The sequence below is a fragment of the Tachypleus tridentatus genome, chromosome 13 (genome assembly GCF_004210375.1).
Source record: "Tachypleus tridentatus isolate NWPU-2018 chromosome 13, ASM421037v1, whole genome shotgun sequence".
In the NCBI taxonomy this organism is placed as follows: Eukaryota; Metazoa; Arthropoda; class Merostomata; order Xiphosura; family Limulidae; genus Tachypleus; species Tachypleus tridentatus.
Window position 1 is genome coordinate 98336469 of NC_134837.1, and position 19802 is coordinate 98356270.

Genomic DNA, 19802 nt, shown 5'->3' on the forward strand with positions numbered 1-19802 from the left:
TAATACAGACCTTGACCTCCGGAGTAGTAGGAATTCTTTGAACTCATGGTTTAAATACTGGTCTTATTTAACATGGAATTTTTATTAACATTCAAACTTAACTCGAATTTTTGCTGTCACTTTAACACTAGGATATATTTTAAAGTAACGTTAAAACATATACGTATTTTCACACCACGGCAGCAAAATAAAATACGATATAAAACTTCTTTGCCTCACGCTCAAGCATTTGATTTACAACTACTAAACTCATTAGTCATTAATCTGTTAATTTAAAGTACATAGAAGTTAAAAGCGTTAGTATAAACTAATCTGGAGCAAATTACTTTTGGTTCATCTTCTGCATATATGGTTTATTAATTAAGTTATAATTACAAGTTTAAATGCATTTGTATTTTCCTTTTAAAATAAAGATACTAAAGCTATCTACCAACTTCCATAATTCTGAATTACTGAAAAGAAGGAAAGTATCCAGCCAACAGTAACCTACCGACCAATATACGCACTAAGAAATTGACTGACTCTAATAACGTACTCACAGATTAAATTGCAGGGAGTATTTTGTGGTATCATAAACACAAGTTTCGCTTCAAAAGTATGACTTTTGATGGGAAAACGTCGCTATAAAACTGACATCTTTAGTAGCTTATGTGATAATAATTTTAGAACACTAGTAAGTTAACACGAAATTAATTCATTAGATTTTAAATTCTACGTAATATAAAAATATGCAGGTTTGTTGAATCGCATGTGTATTATGAGTGACTTATAAAGCTTGTGGAACTCTTACAAAATATAAATAATACTATACTATTGTATACACATGTGTGTTTCTCTTTCGTTCTTCTTTTCCTGCATAAAAATCGCATCGAAGACTAGTTAATAGATGTACTTCTTGAATCTCTCCTCGGTAGTATAGTGGTGAGTATCCACGCGGGAGACCGGGGTTTGATTCCGCGCCGGGGAGTATGTGTATTTTCTAGGCCCGGCATGGCCAAGCGTCCTCGTCGCCTGAACATGCTCGCCCTTTCAGCCGTGGGGGCGTTATAATGTGACGATCAATCCCACTATTCGTTGGTAAAGGAATAGCCCGAGAGTTGGCGGTGGGTGGTGATGACTAGATGCCTTCCCTCTAGTCTTACACTACTAAATTAGGGACGGCTAGCGCAGATAGCCCTCGAGTAGCTTTGCGCGAAATTCAAAAACAAACCTTGAATTTAGTATCATGTTTTAATATTTAAAATAAAACTAAAATATTTAAAGTCAATTCTTGCTATTTAAAAAATATATTGGAAAACTTCAAAACAGGCAACACTATATCGTGTGTTCAACTTTTATAGCTATCATCACATATATGTACCAGAGGATACAAGTCATCGAACGAAGAGTTGCCTGGTACGGTGTTTCTGTAAACGTAGTAGAAACTCACAGACTTTTACTCTGATAGGTATTCAAAGTCTTTTGGTATTAATATATGAATAGTAGGTTAATTCTCGGAAATGTTCGGTAATATCCTAAATTACTGTAAACAAAATAGGAACCGTTCCGTTCTGCATTGTTCTCAATCGACGTAGTAATACAAATGTAGCTTAGTAAGACGAGAGCACTCAAAGCTAATCGATTTTACTTACTCTTTTGTTTGGTCGTTTCAAATATTTGTGAAAATGTCCCCATAGGGACTACCTGTGTTAACTTCTTACTCAATTCTTAATTTCGAACTCGTGGACTAGAGAGAAGGGAAAACAACTAGTTTAACAGCATCCACTAGCAACGTTTTTTAGTTCCTAAGAACGTATAAAATGTCAGGGCCCGGCATGGCCAGGTGGGTTAAGGCGTTCGACTCGTAATCTGAGGGTCGCGTGTTCAAATCTCGGTCGCACCAAACATGCTCGCCTTTTCAGCGGTGGGGGCGTTATAATGTTACGATCAATCCCACTATTCGTTGGTAAAAGAGTACCCCAAGAGTTGGCGGTAGGTGGTGATGACTAGCTGCCTTCTCTCTAGTCTTATACTGGTAAATTAGGGATGGCTAGCGTAGATAGCCCTTGAGAAGCTTTGCACGAAATTTAAAAAAAAAAATGTCAGATTCTCCTCATTCTGACCAGCACTAGTTCAGGGTCGACATTCAGACTCTGCTGACATGGATTACGTTATAATCTAACGAACATCTGTGAAGACGTGTAAAAAATGTTTTCTTCAAATTACCTACACTATCTGCATTAGAAATGTGAAATATTATCTCCAAATTAATAAAGACGATATTTACCTTTTAAAGAATAATTGTGTGAAAAATTAAAACTTTTTTTATATCATACACTGTATATAGTTTTGTACTTTATTGTGACGAAACGTCTTTAGAGCCTTGTAAATAACTGTACATAATTTAAAGTAATTTTCTGAAATATTATGTTTGCAACTTAATAAAAATGTTTAGCTCGAAGTTCACTGAAACAAATAGTGCACTGAATGTATCATACAACTTTTCCTAGTTATTTTTTTTTACCATGCGTACTTCTTTATTGTAAAGGAAATTTTCGTTTCGACAATTGTCATGTGTGAAAATGAACACAGTTATTACTACTCCACGTGAAAGAAAAGAATGCTATTCTAAAAGCCATATAGGCTGGTAGTAAAGGATAATATATTCACTTAATTGTCCAAAGAACATGTCAAACGTCACGTTTTTCATTTACAGGCAAGATTTATCACACCAAAGAGTTGACATCTTTGACATATTAAAGAAGCTTCGTAACGACATCCCTTATAAATCGCGTGCTACTTGAGAAGATGGATGACATTGATCACGTACTGCCTTAGTATTGTAAAAGAACAGTGATCCATAAAAGATTAAATAAAAATCACACCACGAGAATTCCTAGACTCTTGAAACCTTCCTCGAAACCAATGGTAAAAAAACATTTTTGTAAATCAAGGCCGAGCTAAATACAAAACAAATAATTTTGTATAAACACATGCCCACATATAGAGCTAATATGAAATATTGCTTTTATACCTGGAAACACAAAAACGTGTGCCCAGAGGAAAATACAAGCCATTAATAGTTATTCTATTTCTATTCTAAGACACCCGTGTGTGGCTTAAAGATCTGTTCACAACAACTGTCCTAAACTGAAATATAACTTGTTATTTATCCATGATTATACACTGGTATTTACCTGATAATATCTTGCAAGTCATAGGGTAAAGAAACTGCAAATGACACTTTCTCTATATCTTTAATCTTTTCTGAAATATTTCTTTTTTTTATCTTTTTTGTCCCATCTAATCCTTTTATTAATAATACACATTGATAACCTGTATTGATGACCTTTATTTAATAGACATAAATGTATGTTGGATTTAACTTTTCACCCTGTTGAAGTGTCACCTTTATCACACTCTAAACTTCAGCCTGTTTAGAGGTATGTTGGATTTAATTTTCACCCTGTTGAAGTGTCACATTTATTACACTCTAAACTTCAGCCTGTTTAGAGGTATGTTGGATTTAACTTCTCGCCCTGTTGAAGTGTCACATTTATTACACTCTACACTTCAGCCTGTTTACAAGTATGTTGGATTTAACTTTTCACCCTGTTGAAGTGTCACTTTTATTACCCTGTACACTTCAGCCTGTTTAAAGGTATGTTGGATTTAACATTTCACCCTGTCGAAGTGTTACCTTGATTAAACTATGCACTTTAGCCTATTTACAGGTATGTTTGATTTGCGCTTACCGCGTATTCTGATAATCGGAGTCTTTTGAACTTAATTACTCTCTCTTTTTTCTTCACATAAATGTTTCGCTTAATTTTCTGAATGTTGGCATATCAGCAGTGACGTAATTATTTTCATACCAATATCTTTCAGTTTAATTTTCTATGAATGTGAATATTTAAACGGAAAAGAAAAAAACGAGTTCATTAACTTATAAGTTTCTTTATTTCTTGGCCCGGCATTGCCAGGTAGTTAAGAAATTCGACTCATGTTCTGAGGGTCGTGGGTTCGACAAACTTGCTCTCTCTTTCAGCCGTGGGGCGTTATAATGTGACAGTCAATCCTAATTCGTTGGTGAAAGAGTACCCCAAGAGTTGGCGATGGGTAGTGACGACTAGCTGTATTCCTTCTAGTCTTACACTGCTAAATTAAGGATGACTAGCGCAAATAGCCCTCGTGTAGATTTGCGCGAAACTCAAAACAAACAAACAAACTTAAAAATGGCAAGCATCATTTTAAAAGTTAGAGACACTAACATTCTCAACTAGAAATGAGTTGACAACAAAAGTATAAGTTCAAGACAGTCTCCGGATAAGTTTAAATTATACTGTGTGTTAAAACTCTATAATATGTATATTATAATTCCAAGAACTTAGAATTGAAAGTAAAGAAGAATGTATAACAATATGTCATCCATACAAATGCTGCTATAATTAGTACCAACGAGGCCTTTACCTTCTTATGAAGTTATGAAAAACATTTATTGAAGTTTAAAAAGAAGAAAGAGTAGCCAACGTTTGGTAAGTCCCTAATGAGTCGGGAAATTACAGTACTATAAGTCATTAGAAAATTATTGAAGCGAGAAGAACGGACACCTTTTTTTTATCTAACTCTCACTGAGACAACAAGACTCCAATGGTTACGATATGTTATGATCCAATACAGAAAACAGCTGCAACATTAAGAAGAAAGGGACCAGTTTATCGTGCGTTGGAGAAAATAATATGTAAATCAGAACTTTACGAAAAAAAAATACCAGAAGGTGTAATAGAGAACGAATGAACCGAGAGAGGCATAGGAACAGAATAATAGGCTTCCACAAAGAAACAAAACCTAGTTTTAAATCTATATGCTACTCACTGTAGTAATAAACAGCCATTTTTTTTCCTTACGTAAGAGCGAGTCAATTCCTGATGAGAGAGAAAGTACGACCTAAATAAAGCGTATAGATATAAGAAGAGAAAGCGAAGTGCTAACATAATACCATCGTAACAAAATGGTGTGAAAACAATTGCAATTTTGCCTGTTACTAAGGCACGTCAGACCGGCTTAGATACAATAAATATGGTTGAGGTTTAGAAGCTGTTTCTATCATCAAACTACATTAACACTAACCGTTGTAATATCTTTCACAATTTATCCCTAATGAAGAAAGTTCACCTTTCGAAAACACTTATTTATGTTTATCAGTGCTTGGATTGTTTCTGTAAATTGTGAATCGGGTGCCATGGAAGAAGTGCTTGAAAGCTAAAAAAAGAACTACTAGTGAAACCATATACGAAAGATTGTACCTGAATAATTGATTCTATGACTGTGCGAATGTAAACTGAGGGGAAGAAATATTCAGCACAGACTATCCGAGGTAGTTTTCTTCTAACATGTAAATAATGTATGAATGGGCACTTTTAGTCCTTTGGAGACTTCCATAAATTCATTATTTATGGATGACAATATAGGCGAGAAGGCAGATTTTCAATAAAAGCCTTAAATTACGAGTTAGTTGCACTCCCAGTACTGAGAAGCTTTGGTGTATTTTGTGTGTTTATTCATTTTTGATTAACTATAATAGCCTCTTGTAGATTACAAATATGTTATAAAAACCAAGATTGGAGTTCACATTTACGTATTTTTAGACATTTGTGCATGCCATTTGGCACACTTATTTCATATAGTTAGTTAGTTAGTTATCACAATTAGATTCCATCTAGGAACATAGGGCCGCAATCGCTTGCGGATTCTTCAACAAGTATTTAAGTGAGTAGGTTGTTAGCCCACTGCACCGAGCCGTGCCTAATTTAGTAGTGTAAGACTAGAGGGAAGGCACCCACCGCCAACTCTTCTTGGGCTACTCTTTTACCAACGAATAGTGGGATTGAGCGTCACATTATAACGCCCCCACGGCTGTGAGGGCAAGCATGTTTGGCGCGACGTGGGCGCGAATCTGCGACCCTCGGATTACGAGTCGCACGCCTTACGCGCTTGGCCATGCCAGGCCATACTTATTTCATATATACCACACAAAATATTTGGTGTGGGTTCATTCCGTGCATTTTACAGTTTTGTATTTCTTGTCAATGTGGACTGGCTGATTATATTATATTTTATCTATAAATTAATGTATACGCGTATACAATTAGACCATTAGATGTGACCTTAAATATAGTTTAACAAAAACCATTCATGTGTTCTCTGCTATTTTTTATTTTATAAAAAAGAAATTTAATATTAAGTGTCTTTCATAAATACAGGTTTGAGTTAGTTGATAATGATTATTATCTGTTTATGTCGCAAATTAAAATTATATTAAATGTGTATTCTTGTTTCTTACAGGCGTATAACATTTACAGATGATAAACCACCAGTTGTTGGCACAGTATGTTGAACATTGTTCCAAATGCTTAAATATTATTTCAGACTAAGATGGTCTGACTGATCCCAGAATAGTATCTAGTTAGATAGATTGTCCTATATGCTTGTAGAACTCATTAACAATGGACGAATTTGGTGATAGTATTAGTTCCCTCAAAGTTCTAAAGTCTAAAAAAGTTAAACTGGTGACAAACTGGACTCTAAGCCTCATTTAGCAAGTTAAAAGATCTGTAAATTGTCAAATGTAAGTCATCAAAGCATCTCTTCTATACTTTCGACGGCCCAAGCAAGACAAGATACGATTACTTATAGTCGCATACGTCATGGTGTGGTGTACCATTGATGAATGTCATCTAGATGCCAGCTATTTGAATGACTTGGAATCCACTATCCAGTGTAGATCAGAAAAAAATTACGTCTGCTATAATGATGCGATTGGGAAGAAATTGCTACAAACTAATCGAAAAAATTACAGATATTTGACCAGAAACGTTTATAAATTTCGAACAATATAAACCGTTAAAGTTCAGATAATTAACTTCGGAGGTTAGTATTTCTACCATGAAAAGTTAGCTTATAAACTGAGAGAGGCCAACAAAGAATAGAGATAGCTAGCTTTTCCGAACAAGGGAAGTGAACCTGTGTAGCAACATAAAATTAATTCGCTCTCCGTGAACCGTCAATAAAATATTCATTTCCAGATCAGACTCAGTATTGTTTGTAAGTTTGTAAAACTTTTATTTATAAATTATTACTTGTAATAACTGTTATTATAAATTGTATGTTGTTTGTATATTAAATAATAATTGTGTTAAGAAAGAAAATTGTGTGTATTGATCTTTTTATGAAATATCGTAAATTTAATACATATTGACATTCAATTAACTACTAAATTAAAATTAAAATTTCAGGCTATTTCAAATTGTAATATGTAACGTAATAAATCGGCGACTAGTCCAGGATAAATTATAATACGTAACACAAAGAAGATAAAAGTAACCAAAAACAGTCAAAAACTACTAGGCACACTTGAAACAATTTTTATTTCCCTAACATGAGTAAGGCCATTCTTGATGTCATGAAAACAGATGGAGCATCCCAGGAAGGATGGTACTCTCGAAACTTCCCATGACAACGAAAAATAATTTTGGTTTGGACAGTGACTGGTGATATTTTACCAGGCACTGGATTTTCAGAAAGTATTGACAAGATGCCACATAAAAAGCTTGTGAAAAAGTTTATTTCTAAAAGTAGAATAACTAATTGAATAGAAGAATGGTTGGGTGGGGGAAATGAAAGGATTGTTATAAAAGGAGTTCAGTCAAACTTGATTAATGTCACAAATTGGATGCTGCAGGGCACATTCTTAGGACCGTTGCTCTTTTTGATTTACATTAACGTAGGTGAAGGAATAGTCAACACGTTATCGAAATTTTCAACTAATATTAAGGTTTTGGGTGTTTCTGGGTGTGAAGACGAAAGATTTAGATTATTTACTGAGTTGGGAATTTGAATGGCATATGGGCTTTAATTATGATAAATCCAGATAATGCATGTGGGTTATCATAATTTAATTTATAAATACAGTCATAAATTTTGTGGAAATAACATTAACAATGCTATGAAGGAAAAAGAACTTTGCATAGTGGTTGATCAGTCTCTTACGCCATTCAGGCAGGATGCTGTTGGTAATAGTAGCACAAATACGATTTTAGTTTTATCTACAGAAATATTAAACGTGAGTCTAAATAAATTGTAGTTTCATTGCATAGGTTACTGGTTAGGCTACATCTGGAGTATTATGCTCAGTCTTGGGCTCTTTACCTAAGGAATAACATTGAAATGTTAAAAAGAGTTCAGATGAGGGTGACTGAAATGGTGCCTGGGAGGGAGGAATTGCCATACAAGGAGAAGATGAAATCTCTTGAATTATTTCTATTGAAATGAGAAGAAATAAAAGGGATCTAACTGAGGTGCTTAAGACTGAAAAGAAAATTGATAGTGTTAATATATCGTCTTTTTTCATACTTAATAGTGAATTATGGTAGGACTAAAGGACACAAATATAAATTTTGGCAGAGTAGGAGTCATCTTCAGCTAAGATAATTTTACTTTTCTAACAGTGTGGCTGGCTTTTGGAATAGGTTGCCTTCAGATGTTGTGGAAACAATAAACTGAAGTGAGTTTAAGAGAAAGTCTGATAGCTATAAGCATAATAAGGGCAGACTTTGAGGTTCTTATTAAATAGTCTTAGTTTAGAGGATGTTTTGTTTGTTTGTTTTGAATTTCGCACAAAGCTACTCGAGGGCTATCTGTGCTAGCCGTCCCTAATTTAGTAGTGTAAGACTAGAGAGAAGGCAGCTAGTCATCACCACCCACTGCCAACTCTTGAGCTACTCTTTTACCAATGAATAGTGAGATTGACTGTCACATTATAACACCCCAACAACTGAAAGGGTGAGCATGTTTGGCGCGACAGGGATGCGAACCCGCAACCCTCAGATTATGAGTCTCACGTCTTAACACACTTGGCCATACCAGGCCTTTAGAGGATGTAATAGACTTGTTGTTCCTAAACATTGTTATATAAAATTGCCAATTTTTTAGGCCTCTCACAAAATGCAAGATAAAATTGCAAACAATATTTCTCAGTAGTAAAGTTTCAGTTAAGTTGGATTGGCAAGAAAGGATTGGTGAGACATTATTCATCAACTAAGGATTTATTTCTGGAGGAAAAGTAGAATTAACTAATATTTGTACTAGCTTTATTTCAATTTGATTTATTCCTTTATAATATAAATTTCATAATGGTTTGGACTATTAATCAAAATCTGTATTTTTTTACCATATTTCAACAAATAGACCAGAAGAGTACAAATACTGTTTGTAATATTTTTAGATTGTCTTATTCAGCTTCAGAATTTTCATCAGATATTTTGCATTATACTATTATTTGGTACTATAAGTTGTGCTAGTAGTGTTTAAAATTATAGATAGTCTATATGAATGTTGCATCTATTTGTAATAAGATAGCATTCTAATTAAAGTTACTTAAGTTATGCTATTTATGTGTCACTTATCTACTTACATGAAGCATAAATTAATATCTTAAGTACTACTAACCATCTTTTGTTCTTTCTATAACATGAAATCATTTTGCTACTCAAACAGAGGAATAATCAGTATTTTTTATGATTTAATTTTGATTTGTTAGTTAATCATCATTTTATCTAGGAAGATGAAGAACCTTTAGAAGAAGATGAGTTACCAGAGCACTTGCGACCATCACCAAAAATTGACTTAAGCAACCTGGATACCTCAAACCCTGAAAATCTTTTTAAAATGTCCAAAAAGGGTCAGACTCTAATGATATTTGATTCTGTTTTAGGTAGGTTTTAATAAACAAAGCTTCCAATTTTTTACCATATTACTTTTTTATTCACAATGTCAACAGTTCTCATCTAACAGAAAAATTTTTGACAAATAATCCAAACACTCCATACATTTATTTGCTTTTGACAAATTAATGTGCTTACCATTAATTATATTTTACTTATTTATGTAACATAATGTATTACTAGATATGTGTGACATATTATAGACATACTTTATGTTAAACAGTAAAATAGGTAAATTAACTACATTACATGAACCTCAAACTGAAAACATTATGTAGGTGAAAATGTTTCACACACTCCCCTCTTTTGACATTGTTATTCTGTTTTATTTTCAAGTCAATATCAAGTATTGAACACCTTTCACAGATCAATATATATATATATAAGATAAAAGAATGGGAGAGTGCCCTAACACTCATGTTGAGATGGCATGGACACCAGTATTAAGGTGATACAACAGTCACCTGGATTTTCTTCTCTACTGGACATCAGAATCTATATATGAAGAACTACCTGGCATAGTTGCTTTATCTCTTAATTATATGCAACTTTTCAGCTATCCAGAGCATCCTAAGGTTAAATTTATGTTGTAGCTATTTGTCAATTTTCATTTTTATTCTTCATCTTTCATCAACTGACCTAGCATTTGATAGAGCAAAATGGTATTCAGGTCTTAGACTAACTAACTTTATTCTGTGCAAAAGTTATGAAGTAATAAATACACTTAGTATTCATAAAATGGTTTAATCTCAAAGTATAAGTTCAAGGGAGGTCTGGTCCAGTCTACACTTTGATTACCATTTGTTATTGGATTATACTACTCATCAGTAACCCTGAACACAACCAAAAAGATAAAAGCTGGACATATATCGTCATGAAAAGTAAGCAACATATTTATGAAATCTGCTGTGGGTGGTTATATAATTTGAAGAACTGACTAGTGACCAGTGGCATGTTTTCTTTATCTGTCAATTATATAGGTTTTCCTCATAGTGAATACAAAGCATATTTATACTAACAGCATGTTTAAAAGTTTATGAAGCTTTAAAATACATACTATATTGTGGTAATCCACATAGACTATCTTATTTAAAAAAAACTAATTAATTTAAGTATCAGGAGAAACATTTATTGATAGATTAAAAAAAAACAACTATGTAAGGCTTGCTACTGAACTTGATAAAAAGGAGCCACACATGACAGGGATGAAAGTGGACATATCACTTGATCAGCTAATGATCACATAGAAGATGCTTATTGCAACTTTACAATGAAAATCAAATCCCTACATTACTGACTTTGTATTTGCATGATGTTCCAATTGATTTAAATTGCATTTTTTGTTTTTTTGCATATTTTAAAACTAGATCCTACAATTATATTTGTAGTAGTTTTTATACATCTGTAGCATAAGGTACTTAATATAGTAATGTTTTTTTATATTATATAAATATCATAAGCAAACATAAAAATATGAAATAATGCCATTTAAAAAATTCTTTTTAATTAAGCCATTTAGTTATAAATGTAACAAACAAATCATTGACTGATATATTTACTTGTAGTTAGTGACACACAGATACATGCATTATTCAGTAGTATGTGTGTATAACATTAAAATGTTTGTCTTTTCTTTTTCTTTTTTAACAGCTACCACCATTTATTAACGTTTTTTTGTATGATATGTTACTTGCTATTTTTATTAGATTTGTTTTTCTTTTTGTCTGGTTATTGTAATTTATCTAATAACTTGGTTTAAGACTTTTAGTGCTGAAGTCATACTATTCTTATTATGTCAGTTTTAATTTAATAATGTTTATATGGAACACTGAGGGTTGAGACATTAATTTGGAATTTTGAATATGCAAATCAGCAAGTCATGTGATAGCTACAGCCAATATAAAATCATAGTGGAATGGCATACAGTGGAACTACATTTTGACTTATTTCCATTTCATAGGTTGTTTATGCAACCAAACATTGATCAATTTTGAGAATGTTATATAATGGCTCTTTTTGATACAATATATTCAGATCATTAAGATTTGTTGAAATTGGAGATTTATAATTTCCAAGAATGGGATATCTCTTGTATTCAATGGCTTTGGAGAACAAAGAAATATGAATTTACTTGGTGAACCAAGACCATCCAGAAATAAATTTGCAATAAGTCATACCTCAGCTACGGAAAAGTGCAGTATCTTATAACAGCTAACAATCCAGAAAGGAAAAATCAGTAGCAAAATCCATCCACATGTTCAAGGTAGCAGTATGCAGTATGATTATATAAGTTTGTCAACATTGTAAATTTATAATAGTTTTCTTTCTTACTCATTCAAGCCTTTGCCAAATGTTTAAAAAGAATCTCAACAAATGCAACACAAGTCATATGTATGTGATATTATCTGTTCATCATTGCCAACAAAGGTATACCTCTCAAGTTGCTGGGTCCATTTATGGTCCTTATAAATTAGATTATAGAAAGGTGCAGGAAAGAGTGGTATGTTTTGAACATGACTGCATTATGATGGAGCTTTTGCAATGGAAACTGCACTACAGTCATGATGCATGGTCATCAATTGCATCAGTAATGGAAACAGTGAGGCTTCAAAATTTGTTTTAAGATAATGTGCTTAACCTCTGTGTATTGTTCCATTATTTCAATATTGGATTTTTATATTAGTTTTTAGCACTTAATATGTTATACAACATTAAATATTCCAATGTAAATTTTGTATATTTCAATTTTATGTTGTTTGACAGAACTTGTTAGCATTAATGGTTGTTTTACATTTGTCATACTGTATTCAAAATATTTTCTTAGGTCATGTGGACATTTTGAATGGTGTCATAATTTAATATGTATTGGTTAGCTCTCAAAAAATAGAGAGAATGTGTGTTCCTGCATTAAATCTGCAATAAATAATTTTCTGTGTGGTTTACAATCCAATACTTGGTTAAATGTATTTCATTCATGAGTTGTAACTTCTGATGATATGTTTTGCTGTTGCCTTTTGCAAAAGTTTTCTTTGCACAATGCTATTTTTTCTTTTTTTAATGTCTTTCATTTAAAAATCCATCTAAAGAACATACCAGTTTTCTTCCAACTTTACATGTAATCAACAGTAACAGTCAGGCTATGACACAAAGAGATAATTTCATTTGTTACACTAAATAGCATGATCAGTGTGAAATATTTTTATTTCATATAAGTTATTCTATTTTTATATCTAAATGCATTTTTCAACAGGTTTTGCAAGACATCACAAATCAGAGAGACTGGAAATAAATTTCAGTAAGTTTTTTTTTTCTTTCTTTCAGAGCATAATGGAATTTAACATGTCTTTCTAGTCTTTGTGTAGTTAGTATTTCCAAACAATTCAAAAAAGATTTGACTACAGTGTTAAGTACTAACATTTTAGGTGGCAATACAATTTTATTCAGCTATTTTCCAACTTTTGTTCATTAATGTCAGTTGGGAGATAAGTTGGTTCATTTCATAGAAAGTGTTTGGATTGTTGGAGGAGCTGTTAAAAATGGAGTCCAGGCAAACTGTATTTATCACAGATGGGGTACCTCAGGCCTCAAGGTAGGATCTTTCTCTTTTGGATTTACATCATTGCCATAGATGAAGGAATAATCAATAAAACACTAACCTTTGCTGACAGTTTTACAGAGGAAGAAACTGCTGCTTTACAAGTGGATTTAGATTATTTGGAGAGTTGAGCAAACAAATAGCAGATGGATTTGAACTCTAATAAATGCAAGGTAAAGCATATGGATTATCATAATTTTAATTAAAAGTTTAATTTTGATAGAAATAACCCTGTTACGAAAGAAGGGGACTTTTTTCTGGTTGATCATATTTTATAAGCCATCCAAATGATATGCTGTTGCTAGTAGCAGAACAAATAAGGCTTTATCAACAGAACTATTGAATACAAGTCTAAAGAGCTTATAATTTCATTTGATAAAGCCAATGGTTAATCCACATTTAAAACACTGCCTTCAATCTTGAGGTTCTTACCTTAGGAAAGACATTGAATTCTCATAAAGAAGTTAGAGGAGAGGTAATGAAAAAACATCTAGAAAAGTTGTATGAGTACAGGAAAAGATTCCTGAAACTGTTTTCTCTTGACCAAAGAAGAGTTAATGGAACCTGATTGAAGTTTTTAAAGATTTGTAAATGAGTTGGTTGTATAAATGCATCTCTTTTATATTTAATAGCAAAAATAGTAGGAATATGGGATACATAAATTTTATAATGGAAGAAGTAATCTTCAGCTAAAACATTTATTTCTCTACCAGGGTAGTTGTCCTTTAGAATAGTTATCTTCAGATGTGGTGGATGCAATAAGTTTAAGAGAAAGCTAGATAAATATTTTAATGATAGAGTCTGACTTTGAGCATGTAAAGTTTAGTGAATAGGACAGCTTATATAAACCAATATGTCCATTGCTGTCCTTACATTTTATGGTATATGCATGTCTCTCAAAGTTCTTCCTGCAAGTAGCCTTTAGTATTTTTCTGGCTGCTTTCAGTCTTTCCTGTGTAGCCTGAGATATGTTATTGATCTAGAGGTCCTTTGACCATTAATTTTGGATGAATTGTAGGTCTAAGATGCTGTTTATCTGTTGCAATACAATTAAAATTGTTTTGATGTCTAACTTGATGGATATAAAGATGGCAAAACTTTTATGCATTTATATTAAGAGCTACAAGAGATATAAAAAAGCTGCAATCAGAAGTTATGAAGCATACTGTAAACTTATATTTTATTCATAATGGTGTAGTATTGCCTGCAAATAATACTTCAAGTAGGGTTTGGGATACTTTAAGTATTATTTAAGTGATAAAATCGGTTATTGAGCAAAACACTTTCTTGATAAAAATGTAAAATATTAACCTGAAGTTCTATAAATTGTTTTCAAGAGTTTGTAATGGCATGTAACTAATCAGAAATTAAGCATTTGTATCATTAAGTTACTGTTTCTACATACACAAGTTAGTTGCTGTAAGCACAGTATCAAAAGAACTTATTTAGCTTTGATCAACTTTTGAAGCACATGGCAGAGCCAACATAAGACAAAGTAGTATCTTGACGGCTATTATGCAATAGCTAACTGCAACAAAAAAAGAAATTGGACAAGAATCTGCACATGCAGGAATGAATAAGATTTACTTTAACATTTTTGTATTTTGTATTTTTTCTTTAATTGGATATTACTGTTTTGCTGTGAATGATACATTCACTTCCAAGGTAGACTGAAATATGTAGCTCATCATATAAATGCATAAAGTTATCTCCATCATCATACCCATCAAGTTAGATATTAAAGTAATTTTTAATTTTAGGAAATTTTCATACTGCAAAAAAATCTAACTTTAATAAGACTTAAGTTTCTATCATATATTATCACACTTTTTAAAAAGAAATGTATATAAATGTAATCAAAGAAATGTATTTATTTTATAATGAACCCAATTTTTTTATTACATAGTCCATTATTAACCAGGAAATAATGTATAAGTTGTGAACTGATCCCTGGATCTTCTCCATGTTTTATCTTTGACAGTTGTTTTAGTTTTTCCACCACTCATATTAAATAAATGCAGCACTGAATGAAAATTGATCACTTGGTAACTTAAAAGAACCTAAAAAGTCCTTTTACTGCATAAATGAAGAAATCAATACTTGTTTAACAGGATATTCTAGGCCTCAGGATCTTAACATTATCAGATTCATGAAGTATTAACCCTAAAGAAAATATTATTTCTCTGAGGTTTCTAACATTGCAATCAATAATAATAAATCTTAAATATGTTGTGTTAATTTTTAAAATGCCTATAGTATCTTATGCTTTCATTTTAACACACAAATAAATACAGAATAGTATAATGTTGTATTTACATAATTAATTACATAGTTAAAAAACACAAAGTATATATGACTGTTTATATTATTACTTGTAATATTTGTAATTGTAGGCAGTTTTGCCTCAGTTACCTGAGGTTTTAATCTCATATAGATGGTATTTTAGTTAAACAAAGCATTCTGATGACTAGACATCATTGATGTTTTACTTAAGAATGGCATAGTTATACACCTAAGCATTGTAAACAGTCATGGCTATATATTGTCCTAACTCATTGTACATCTATATTTCAAGTACTGTCACATCTTCCAACTTCAAGAATTAACATACCCATAGCACTGACTCTCATAATTGTTTTGTTCATGTTACCATCCACCATGGGTGTAGTGCTCACAAAGCCCTAGAGTTGCTGTAATGCCCTTGTTTGGTATTATAGTGTCCTCTCTTGGGGCTATAGTAAGTGTGTTCAGAGGGCATTGGATCAATATCTTTTTATTATGGATCTCTCTATACAAAACATAAAATAGTAAAAATTCAGCTTATTTGTAAATGACCAAGTCTTGAAGACTGATCAGCATTCTTTATCTCATCTTGATTCTGTAACTTGTTTCTTGGTTTTGCATTCCAGGTTAGAAAAACCTTTAGGACAGATATCTCCTTTTTTTATTCAGAAGAGATTCGAAGGGCTTGCTGGCTCTCCAAAGTTGGTGAAAATGCTATAGTCTGGGGATATCTTGGTGGATACATGTACATCAAAACACATTGAACTTCTCCCTTATTCAAAGGCCATGGGGGATATATCTATTGAGGTTATTCCTCATTCTACTTTAAATTGCTCATGAGAATTGTTGAGAGGGTTTTGTAAAACATACCTCAGTTAGAGATTCTTGTTAGTTTCACCTGTCAAGGAGTTTCTGCAATGCAGTGTATCTTCACTCATAAAGATGGGATTATGTTGGTTAACAAGGTTCTCATTTTGTTGTTTACATCTGCAGATTATCTTCATTGTAAGGTATTGCCATTTATTGCTAACCCTGATGGTTTCAGTGTCAGCAATTCAGTCATTCAAAAGCATCTTGTCTTGGTTCTGTGACATGTGCTCAATGTGGTGGCAAAGACCATGACTCCTAGAAATGTCAACTGAACCCACATTGTGTTAACTGTAATGTTTCCCATCCCTCTTTCTTTGTTTTTGTTATAAGTGAGTAGAAGAGAAAGAGATAAAACACTTAAACTGTCAATAATATTTTGTACCCCAAGGCTTAGAAGTTACTGTTCCCTGCTGTATCTCAGACACATGCTGTTGCACTATGTTCCACTGCTACAGTAGGTGTGCAGGTGGATCTTTTCATGCCTCCATCAGAGTCTTTTTTTCATACCACATGAAGAATATTTTTCTCTCTGTAGATAACTGTCCCAACTGTAACTTCCATTCATGGCCCAAGTCCATCTTCTTCAGCTGCAAGATGCAGAATGATTATTTGTTCACATCAACACTCACTAGAATCTACTTCAACTGATGGATGTCCGCCCACTAAGCTCAGGACAAAATCCATAGAGGTCAACAGACCTTCTAGTAAAGAAAGCTGGTATAGTCATAAACAGAAGAGTTCTTCACCTGTTCTCCACCTAACTAAATAGGCCTTTTTGATACAGTGATACTGTGTTCATTCATATTTAGATAACATTAAGGCCTTGGTTGATTCCTATTATCTCACGTGCTTTTCCTTACAGGAAATTTGCTGGTACTGTCTCCTTTCAGCTGTTTTCTTTATTTCAGAATGACAGGTCGTGTGATGGATAAATTCATTTTAAAGTTGCAATACAGTTTTTAATAGCTCATTTATTTGGCTTTTAAGAGTTTCAATGACCTGATTAGTAATGTTAGTGATATTCACAGTTTAGTTTTTATCTAAGTTTTGAAGTAGTGGATGTATATCAACATTAACAATATGAAACTTGTATACACATTTTTTAAGTATTTTATAACTTTCTGAAACTAATTACACAGTTTTACTTGTTTTTCTTACATATTCTGTTGTACTCACTACAATGTAGCTTTTTATATTTATTTTGATGTTTAGATATTTCTAAATTACATTACTTTTAGACTTATACCAACAATAATTGTTGTATTCTTGGTATAATCTAAATCTCCACTTGTATGTTTCATTATACTTTCTTTGCCACAGTATTCCAAAAAATGTATTATGTAATATTTCTACGAAAGTGTGTAAATGGTTATCAGCTTTGTTTTTGTGGTTTATGATAAATGTTTTAGTATAAATTTCGATAAAAAATAATAATTCTAAGTCCCCTTGTTCTTGTAATAGACATGTTTCTGTTTAAATATGTTTTACAAAACCTAACACACACAATTATTTGGTTTTACCACTATTAAAATAGAAGTTAAAATACAAGCTCAGTCCTTACTCACACCTTTAGAATGTTTAACAACAAAAACAAATTAATTTTTTACAGGTCAGTTGAATTTGTTAGTATTTGTTTCTCTGTGAAAAAAATTATAACATGATATAGAAGAATTTAAAATTTTCTGCTAGTTTTCAGTTTATAAATTTGTCTGATAATCATTTACAAGAAAGACAACTTAGTTCCCTATTACTCATATATTTTTTCTTTTATATATAAGGCAAAAGAAGAAACCAATAACAACTCGTCTGATGCTTCAAAATCATCAAAAGAATCCAACTTGCAAAAAAAGAGCAGCTCTATCAATGTAAAAAGTAATAAACCACATAGTAATGAACTTTGAATTTGCACGTGTTTGTTTACACTAAATATGTAAAGAAGAAGAACAAATTTCACTGCGTTTCTTTAAGATCATGAGCTAGTATGTACAGATTTACAAAGTACAGATACATGTACCTTCATTTTTCACTGTATTTAAAAATTTACATTTTGACCAGGAAATATAAAATTATTAGCAAACTTTCAGTTTACTGTTTTTATTTTTTAGTGGTCAAAAACAGATCTACAAGGAAAATTATTTTTAAAATATATTTTAAGTTACCATCATAGGTGTCTTTTTTTACCATAAATTTCTTCTGTAAACATTTAATAAACAAGTAAAAAATTGACTATATTTTAAATCAGCTTTAAGTATTTTATTAAAGCTATATTTGCATATAATTTCTTAATTTCCCAACATTTTATTGATCATATATTACACTATGTAACAAAATGTTTACTTTTTCTTTTTCCTGGGTGGAAAGTGTAATTTCCCAATTGCTTATGCCTAAAGTAAATGGAAAAGACCTATTTTTCTCTTCAAACTTTGCTTTTGTGACCTGGGTAATGAAATTTTCAAATTTACCCATTTTCCAAAACATTCTAGGTAGATTCAAATTTTTAGTGCTGAATAGCTGATAGGAAGTTTCTCGAACTTACAAGAATTTTCTAGAATGTTGTAGAACTTACGAAAATTCTATAGAACTTTCCACAATAGTATATATATATATATATATATATACAGGGGCTCACCACTTCAGTTCAGTTCTAGCTGCCTAAGTGAACACATAGACCTATCTGATTTTATCAGAGATGGCATCAAAAACTGCAAACATTCTGCTCTGGGTGTGGCCAATTTATCAAAACAAGAGCAAAAAAGTACTCTGTGACAGCATCTGCTAAAATGTGTGAAGCCTACAAGACATATTTTGGCATGCCTGTCAGGGATTAAGACAAATCCTGGGCACTTCATTTTACCTGCGAGCACTGCAAAAAAACTCTAGAGGGTAAGATGAACAATTTTTGCTTGCTTGAATAGTAAGATTTTATATTATACAAATTTTAGATCCTTTAAAATTTAAATATTTTTAATTATCAATAGTATTGAAAAATATCACCTATAAAATATTTTGCATAAACCTCTTACACATTAGCTATAGATGAAATAAATTTATTCTTCATAATAACAATTTTATTTTGCTCTTTTGCAGGATGGTACAGAGGGGAAAAGAGAGCCATGAAGTTTGCTATTCCAAGAAGATCCAGATTACAATTTCAGAGGTGCAGCTGGTGAGAGAAACCCATACTAGCCCAACAACAGAGACATCAATGACTTGATCAGAGTTCTTGGTCTAACAAAGTTGAATGCCAAACTTTTCACATCTAGGCTCAAAAAGTGTGATTTGTTAGATGAAAG

The 19802-nt window shown here is 32.2% G+C and overlaps 1 protein-coding gene across 2 annotated transcripts; it reads left to right on the forward strand.

The window, feature by feature from the left end:
• Nucleotides 1–7656: 7656 nt before the first annotated feature.
• LOC143240274 (LDLR chaperone boca-like) lies at nt 7657–18568 on the forward strand. 2 transcript variants are annotated; one of them, XM_076482457.1, is made up of 5 exons: nt 7657–7762; nt 9598–9751; nt 13012–13056; nt 13430–13529; nt 18288–18568. In XM_076482457.1, the coding sequence occupies exons 1-4, from the start codon at nt 7712–7714 to the stop codon at nt 13468–13470; spliced, it is 291 nt and encodes a 96-aa protein (XP_076338572.1). In that variant the 5' UTR covers nt 7657–7711; the 3' UTR covers nt 13471–13529; nt 18288–18568. The 2 variants fall into 2 exon arrangements, with proteins under 2 accessions (XP_076338572.1, XP_076338571.1); XM_076482456.1 differs by lacking the exon at nt 7657–7762 and adding an exon at nt 7778–8101.
• The last annotated feature ends 1234 nt before the right edge of the window (nt 18569–19802 follow it).

What these genes read in the sequence shown, in the direction of transcription:
- LOC143240274 (XM_076482456.1), top strand. Translation starts at nt 7,913, where the DNA reads ATGCATGTGGGTTATCATAATTTAATTTATAAATACAGTCATAAATTT. An exon ending in GATATTTGATTCTGTTTTAG is followed by an intron (nt 9,752 to 13,011) that starts GTAGGTTTTAAT and finishes ATTTTTCAACAG; the next exon opens with GTTTTGCAAGACATCACAAA. An exon ending in GAGACTGGAAATAAATTTCA is followed by an intron (nt 13,057 to 13,429) that starts GTAAGTTTTTTT and finishes CTTTGCTGACAG; the next exon opens with TTTTACAGAGGAAGAAACTG.